The sequence below is a fragment of the Oxyura jamaicensis genome, unplaced genomic scaffold (genome assembly GCF_011077185.1).
Source record: "Oxyura jamaicensis isolate SHBP4307 breed ruddy duck unplaced genomic scaffold, BPBGC_Ojam_1.0 oxyUn_random_OJ72581, whole genome shotgun sequence".
NCBI lineage: Eukaryota > Metazoa > Chordata > Aves > Anseriformes > Anatidae > Oxyura > Oxyura jamaicensis.
Genome location: NW_023311127.1, coordinates 1 through 7,793, shown reverse-complemented (window position 1 = coordinate 7,793; position 7,793 = coordinate 1). Strand labels below are relative to the sequence as shown.

The following is a 7,793-nucleotide window of genomic DNA, read 5'->3' as shown; positions in this document are numbered from 1 at the left end:
CCCCCCCCCCCCCCCCCCCCCCCTCCCGGTGAGGATCCCCCCGGTGAGCCCGGGCAGATCCTCAAAGCGCCGAGGCTCTTATTAAGCCTCTCGCCCCGTGGCTCCCCACATCAGACAAGGGGAGCAGCCGGGCGTTCACCCGCGGCGGGTGCCGTCTGGTACTTTTGCCCGTGGCCAGAGGCGCTGCGGCGGGGTTGGGATCTCTGCCGGGCTTTGACCTCAGCCAGAAGCGTCTGGTCTTGTCCCTGCCTGCGCCGTGGGAAGAGGCGGCGGGGTGGGCGGCGGCGCTGGCTGCGTTCCCCCCTGCCTCGGAACCGCGGAGGTTTTTGGGGGAGAAACGGGCAGCAAAACCCTCGTGGTTTTTTGTGCAGAAAATCTCTCTGCAAACCTTCAGTGCCCGCTGCGTTCACGGCAGGAAGCTGTTGGGCCATCCTGCTGGGGCATGGGGGTGCGTTGGTGCCTAAATGTGACCGAGGAAAGGTTTGAGGGGGACCTTCAGCAGAAAGCAGCAGCTTTTAGGAATTTCTGGATCCCCCTGGACTTACGGCCGGGCAAAGGGGAAGGCGCTTCTCTCAGGGCGCTGCAGGAGGGGGTGACAGAGCCTTGCTGGTGCTCAGAGCCCACGCAATTTTGCCCTCTTCTGCTGCCTCCTAAGAGAGCACCTTCGTGCTCCCTTGTGGACGAGCAATCCCTCATCCTTTATCCCCTCCTGAGGGCCCTGCGGCTCTCCCCACCCCAAAAACGCCTCCAAATCCCCGCTCAAACCCCGGCGGGAGGCGCTCCCGGGGCAGCAGCGGTGGGGACCGGCCGCTAGATGGCACGGAGCGGTGCCTGGCGGCCGCCCCAGCCCGCCGAGGGGTTGTTTACCCGCAGAGGGCCGGAACGAGGAAGCCGGGCCCTGGCTCGATCCCTTCCTGCGTCGGGAGCCAAGGCGCAGCCCGGCGGGTCCGAGGCAGGGTGGGGTTTGCCGGGTGCCTGGCTGAAGGAGGCCGTTTGTTCCTCTCCGCCTTGCCTCGCGCGCCGAAGGGCTTGCCCGCGCACGCAGGTGTTGCCCCAAATAACTCTGGAGCTGTGGGGGACGAGCTGATCCCGAGGGAAGTGAAACGAGGCGGGCGCGCTCCTCTGGGACGTGTCGTCCGTGTGAGCTGCTCGGGAAGAGCCAGGTTCGAGCTCTCCCGCGGGGCAGAGCTGCCCGCACGAGGCCCCGTCCCTCCTCCCGGGTCCCTCCCGGGCAGCAGCGTCGTTGTTGAGCCCCGACGCTCGCTCCCCATCCCCGCGGCGGCACCTGACAGGCAGGCGGGGAGGTCCTGGTGGGCCGCGTCCTAGAAAAGTCCTGAATCCGCCTCGAGCACAAGGCGGCTGCTCGGCGACTTGGCTCCTGGAGCCTTTTTTTTTTTTTTTGGACTTTTTTTTTTTTAATTTGTAATGTCAGCCGTAAGCTCCTTGTTTTCCACAGCCGCGGTTCCTGTGCATCTGGTGGGCACCCGCCCCACGCCCAGCTGGCTCTGGATGCTGCCTGGCTGCTCGATCCCCGCCCCAGAGCCACGAAATAGCGAGGTGACACCCAGCTGGGGCTTCTGCAGAAGAAATCTTCCTCGGCTGGACCTGCCCCGCGCCGCCCGAGTTGGTTGCTTGCAGCAGCTGTGTGTGACTTAGCACGTTCCCCTCCCCGGGCCCACTTTCAATTCCCTTCCCTCTTCTTCCTTCGTTTTCTGTGGGTGTTACAGGCAGGGCTGGAATCGAAACCCCTTTGGCTCAGGGCTGAGCGCCCTCCGTGCCCCTCCAGCTCTGTAGGGCCGCGTGTTTTGGGGGGAGGAAACCAATTCTGTGCCTAATTACGCCCCAGAAAAGATTGGCGGAGCTGGCGCGCTCCTCGCAAGCGATGGAAATATTCAAACGCCAAAACGTAACCCAAAAAGCACCCGGCCTCGTTCTCAGCCTAACGCTTTGCTCCCTGACAGGACGGCGACAAGTTCTGGAGGATGCCGGAGTGCTACATCCGGGGCAGCACCATCAAATACCTCCGGATCCCTGACGAAATAATCGACATGGTGAAGGAAGAGGTGGTGTCCAAGGGCAGGGGCCGCGGCGGGATGCAGCAGCAGAAGCAGCAGAAGGGCCGCGGCGTTGGCGGCGCCGGACGAGGTAACGATCCTGTTTCCCTTTCAGCTCGCGGAGGCGGGGGAGCGATCGGGATCCCAGCCTCCCCGTTTCACCTCCCGGGCACGGGAGGGCTGCGGCTTCTCGGCTTGCAGCCCGGAGCCGTTTGTCTGCGGGAAGCCGGAGCCGCTCCCGCGCGAGATCTCGTCGGGCGAGCGCGTCGCCTCCGCCAGCGCGCAGAAAGGAGACGTGCCAGGGATGTGCCTTCCTCGTTACTGGGTTGGGCAGGAGCTTAATTAAGAGAGGCTCCGATTTTGGCTGTTGGTGCCCCTCCTGGCTAGCTGCAGAGCACGGCAGGCACCAGCGGTTTGGTGGGGCCAGCTTAGCGAAGCTGGGAGGGAAACAAGCGGTGTCCTGTTGGGAAGCGGACGCGGCTCTGACCATCGCGGCGCTAAAAAACATCTTTTCTCCCGGTATAATGGGACTTCGGTTCCCCTGACCTGCTGATTTGTGAGGTTTTTGGTTCTTATTGCTGTGTTTTTTACGTGTCGAGCTGAGGCTTTGTGCTCCTCCCGCTCCACGCGAACAATCGGTGTCTGATAAAAGGGGAGCTTGCCGCTTAGGCAGAAACGGCTCACGCCAACAGCTCCTCCTTCCCTGCCCCGCTTCACGCGGCCGGGTTATCTCGGAGCGCTCCAGCCCGGGGACCTGTTACCCTTTCCTCCCAGCACCGTCCTGCTCACGCCTCCTGCCACGTCTCTGCCACTTGCCCTGCGGTCGCCTCGCTCAGCCCCGGGGTTCCTCGCCGCGGGATCAGCCCGCGGTAGGAGCTTAAACCCCGGGCGCGCTGACTTGCTGGAACCAAGCAGGGAACCTGGCTTGTAAAAGGAGCCCTGGGGACCGAGGCGCCGAAGGGGCCGGGGCTCGGAGTGCCCTTAACGAGCCGTCTTCGTTTGGGCTATGCGAGGAATCCCGGCAGGACGGCTGGGAGGTACCTGGGGCCATCACGCCACGCCGGGACGCGCCGAGCTCCGCGTCTGCGGCTCGCAGGGACTTCTGGAGGAAAAACCCTGCCATCTCTGCCGCCTCCCAAAAGCTCCGAGCACGCAGAAGTGACCTTTACAGATCTGAAGGGGCCTTTTTATTTTTCCTCCTTCCCTTTTCGGTGTCCAAAGCGCTTGGCACACCAGCTTTTTGGATGGGGGTTAGTTTGGATAAACATTTTAGCTGAAGGATTTTCTCTGCCGCCCGTGCTGTGGAAATATCCACCTTGTGGAGAGCGGAGCCGAGTCGTGTTTGAGGTGGAGCTCCCCGCTGGTTCGATGCGCAGCTTAAATTCGCTGATGGAATATTTTAAAGGGAAGCTTCGGCATTTGCTAATTAGCTAAAAGGTTTGGCTCTCATTACCGAGACATGAAGGAAAAGAAAAAAAAAAAGGCAGGACAATTTTGTTGGGAGGCCAGCAGGCAGAAGTAAAGCTATAATTGTGCGCGCAGTTGAAAGGATTATTGTCTCTGACACTGGTAATCCTTCTCTTTTTTACTCCTTGCCTCGCCACATTCAGGAGCGCTGCGCTCTTTGCTCGGCTTTTCGGGATGCTCGCAGGGCTCCAGCCGCTTCCAAAGGACGGCGGGGTTAGAAGCGTTTTTCCCCCTCTGGTTCAGACACGCCTCGGCAGAGGGCTCTGGAGCAAGTTCTTTTGCCCGCCGCCTGCGCCGAGCCTCCTTGGGGCTCCAGGTTTTTTGCAGAGGTTGCTGGCGGGGCAGCTCCACGGCCCCTTCGTCGCTGGCAGGCCGAAATAAACCTGGTAATCGCTGCACAGAACGGCTCCAAACGATCCGAATGCCAATCTGAGCTGGGAAGGAGGGGCCGCGGGGGGCACAGAAGCTCCCCGGACAAAGCTGGACGGAGCTGTCGGGTCCCGGGGCGCTTGGTGTCTGCGGCAGGTCTCAGCGCAGCCTCCCCGGTGGTTGCCTTGGCCAGAGCAAGGAGGCGACAGAGCAGGATGGATCTTTTCTGTTCCGCACCCGAGCAGCCTTCAAGCTGAGCCCTTCGGTGCTCCGGGTTTGGTTCTGCAGCTCTCGGGGGCTGCAGCACGATCTGCCGACCCCCCGGTGACCGGCGCTTGATTTCAAACCTCGCCCTCTCGTCCTTGGTTGCGTTCCTCAAAAGAGGTGAACCTTGCGATGAGGAAAAAGATGATGTGAAAAATCAAGAAGTCGGTAAAAGAGGTGAATTTATGATGCTAGCACGGCTAGCCAGAGGGCATGGCAAAGCACCGGAGGAGCGTCGCTGAGCTCGCCGGTGAGGGGAGGTGAGGTTATGCTCCTGATGGGTCTGGGAGACGTCCACAGGTCCCCCCTCTGCTGCGAGGACAAGAAAACGGGCGCGTATCTGGGAGAATTTAAGGAGCCGTAAAGCTGCGGGAGACGTTACTGGCTTACGCTGACGTTCCGGTATCTCTGCTCTTCCTTTTTTGTCCCGCAGGTGTGTTTGGTGGCCGTGGCCGAGGAATACCGGGCAGTGGAAGAGGCCAGCAGGAAAAAAAGCCGGGCAGGCAGTCAGCGAAGCAGTGAGGGGCTGCCTGCCCCCTGGCCGGGGACAGTGCCGCGGTGCTCTTTGGTTTGATCACACCTCAGGATTGCCACGCGTTCAAAAGTGTTCCGTTTCTGCTCCTCGACCCGTGCCCGAATCATGTAGTTGGGAAGCCCCTCGCGATTTAATCCGGTAAAGTGGAGTTACACGTTTTGGTCAGCAAGTCTGCAATTGGAAACGTCCAAAAAATCATCATCATAATTCACGGTTAAGGACCTAACTTCAGCCCTCTCCTGAGAGCGGAAGCACTGTTTAATTTTTCAGGGTCTCCGGGTGTAATTTAAAGGAATATCGTGTGCCGTGGTGTAAGAACGAAGGCGAGCGCTTTCCGGATTGTTTGTGTTCCTTTTTTGTTTCTTTTATACTTGAAGCTTTGGAAACTTGTTGCGTTTGTAAGCTGCAGGCGCTTTGGTTTGAAAGCACTGAACTTGAGGATACCGTGTCTCTACGTGAGCGGTCTTAAAGGTTTGTTTGCTGTTATTTTTAACAAAGCAGACTTTTAAGCCGCCCCCTTATCCTCCGTTTGGGGCCGGTCAGCGCTGGCTCTCTCCAAAAGGAGAACCTGGGGTTGAACGTCGCGTCGCCCTTCAAGGGCTGTTTCCCGGAGAGCTCCGCGATTTGAGGGATTCCCAATTAGCGCCTTTCTAATTTGACTCCGGATTAGAATTTTCCTTTAAAGGAAAGGCTTTTCCATGTTTCCTCGTGGAAGGCTGCTGTGCCCCTTGCTCCTCGCTTTTTTTTGTTTTCTTGAAAAGCAGCCGAGCTGGTGATTTCCTCCCCCCCCCCCCCCCCCTTCTCTCCCTTGTGCCTGTGACACGAAATCCCCAAATCTGATTTCTGGAGTTCCACCAGCGTTCCTCAAGCTGATTCCTCGTGCTACGCGGGGACCGCCTTCGCTCTACCACTGTCACTTCGTTTTCTGGCCGTACCTCTCCCTCCTCGGGGACACGGAGCGCGCGCGTGCCCCTCCTGTGGGTTAACAAGTTCCCGCTTCTCTCTAGGTCAGGTTGCTCCGAGTCTTCCAACCCACAGGGTCCCACGAGCAAAATGCGCCCCAAAATATTGTCCTGAATCTGAATTGAAAGCCTGTGGGGGGGCACGGGGGGGGGGAAGAAAGAGGCTTTAGGCCCTGCCTGAAGTCCCCGGTGGATGAAATTGTTTAATTTTAGGGTAAAAGCAGAAGATATTGTAACTCGCTCTGAACGTTTTCTTGGTTTTGTGATTTATTTTGTTTTTCTTTACAACTGATTTCCACGTTGAAGCCTACTCTCTGCCATCACTGCTGGGAAGAGAAAACGAGTAAAAAGAAAAAAAACGTGCTTTTATATATACTTATTTTTTTAAACGTTTATAAAAACCTGTGCGAAGTGGTGAGTAGGAATAAATCGCCGACCTGTCGAAAAACGCCTTCCTCTCTCTGTGACGGCGCCCAGCCCCGCCTGCGATCCCACAGCTCCTTGCTAACCCCTCGCTCCGGCCCTCGTGTCAATAAATACCCGAGGAATTGGGCTAAAACGTGGCTTTTTTACCAGCCGTGTGCTCCCCAGCTGCCTTTCCCTGGCGAGGCGTGCGCCGGATCCGCGTCCCAGGCTCCTGCCAAGCGGCGAACCCCGGGCGGTGGGAGCAGGGCGCGCGTGTGTGCGTCCACCCTCCTGGAAACTCGTTCTCGGAGCAAACCCCGCTGTGGCATTTGAACGAAGGCCGGGCCCTGTGTCAGACTTTCCCTTCCCAACCTGCTCCCTCCCTTTTTTAGCCTCTGCCTCCAGCCGCAGAAACCCCGCGGCTTTGCAGCTGCCCCGGTGAAAAAGGAAACGTGCGCGGGGCCCGTCTGGATTTAAGGTCTGCTGGGGCCAGATAAAGCCCGCCAGAACAATGGGACCTCGGGCTCCGGCTCAGGGGACGGCCCTCCGCCTGCTCCTCATCTCCTGCTCGAGCCCTGGCCCTGGAGCTCGTGGAGTTCTGCTCGCCTTTAATCGCACCCCCAGGCCTCGGCCGCCTTCCCTCCTTGCTCCCCCGCTGCTTTTTTCCACCTCTGCGGGAATGTTTTGGGCTGGGTCGGAGAGGGCTCCCTGCGAGAGCAGCATCCTGCCCTTCTGTGTGGCTTCGAGGCCCCCCAAAAAAACTTTCCTGCCCCCCAAAAAGCCCACCTGAGGCTGCCCCACGACACCCAAACCACAAAGCTCCAATCCTGCCCCCCAGCAAGGGGGCGGAAAAATAAAATGGGAGCGAGATAAAAGCAACAGCAGGAGAGGGAGAAAAAGGTCCGGGGCTCCTGCTGGGTCGGCGGCCGCCCTACGACCCTCCTCCGGCCCCATCCCGCTCCCCAAATTTCTCCTTCCCCGTTCCGGTGGGGTGCAGGCGTGCGGGGCCGTGACTCAGCCGCGGTGCGGGGCCGGGGAGGCAGCGCAGGAATAGTCCCCGAGCAGCCGGAGGGAGTGGCTGCCCAAATACTTCAGGGCTGCGCTAAGCGACTAAAAATACGCGTCGAGCCCTCCTCCTCCTCCTCGCTTTTTCCTTTTTAAACACGCTTTTTTATTTTTACTTTTTTTTTTTTTCCTCTTGTTTTCGATTGTTCCGAGCCCCCGGGGGCGGCGCGGTCCCAAAGGGGACCGGAGGGTTCTCGGTGTCCCGGCTCGGTTCCTCTCGTGCCGTCCCCGTGGGGGTGACTCGGGGGTGGCTTCCCCGGGGCACATCCCGAGCCCCCGGTGCCCCCGTTTCGGGGTTCAGCCCCGTGGGACCGGATGGGGTGGCTGGCTGTCCCCACCGCGTTGTCACCCAGCCCCCCCCGGTGCTGGCGTAGAAACCGTAACGGGTTTGGGGAAAATCGGAGGGAAAACGGGGTCGGGGTGAAGCGAGGCGTGAGGAGACGGTGGTGGCGTGTGGGGACGGCAGCGGTCGGGGCCTGGTTTGGGGACGGCACCGGTGGCACTGCCACCAAAGCTCGCTGGCATGGGGACCCCCGGTAAAGACCCGTGAGGAGAATTTGGGGCTTGGGAGCGGGACAAGGCCGAGCCCTGGGGTGGCCGTGACCGGGGTGTGGGGGCCCGGTGGGTGACGGGGCCCGGCGGGTTTGGGGTCGGTGACAGGACCCGGTGGGT

At 60.0% G+C, this 7,793-nt stretch overlaps 1 protein-coding gene across 2 annotated transcripts in view; it reads left to right on the top strand.

The window, feature by feature from the left end:
* The window catches only part of LSM4 (LSM4 homolog, U6 small nuclear RNA and mRNA degradation associated), a 6,976-nt gene extending 877 nt beyond the window's left edge, over positions 1–6,099 (top strand). The window contains exons 1-3 of one of the 2 annotated variants that reach the window (XM_035314423.1): positions 1,397–1,557; positions 1,962–2,145; positions 4,588–6,099. In XM_035314423.1, the coding sequence (XP_035170314.1) occupies positions 1,426–1,557; positions 1,962–2,145; positions 4,588–4,676 (405 nt within the window). In that variant the 5' untranslated portion in view covers positions 1,397–1,425 and the 3' untranslated portion in view covers positions 4,677–6,099. Of the gene's footprint in view, positions 1–1,396; positions 1,558–1,960; positions 2,146–4,587 lie in introns of those variants that run through there. The other variant, XM_035314422.1, reaches the window with a different exon arrangement.
* Positions 6,100–7,793: the final 1,694 nt, after the last annotated feature.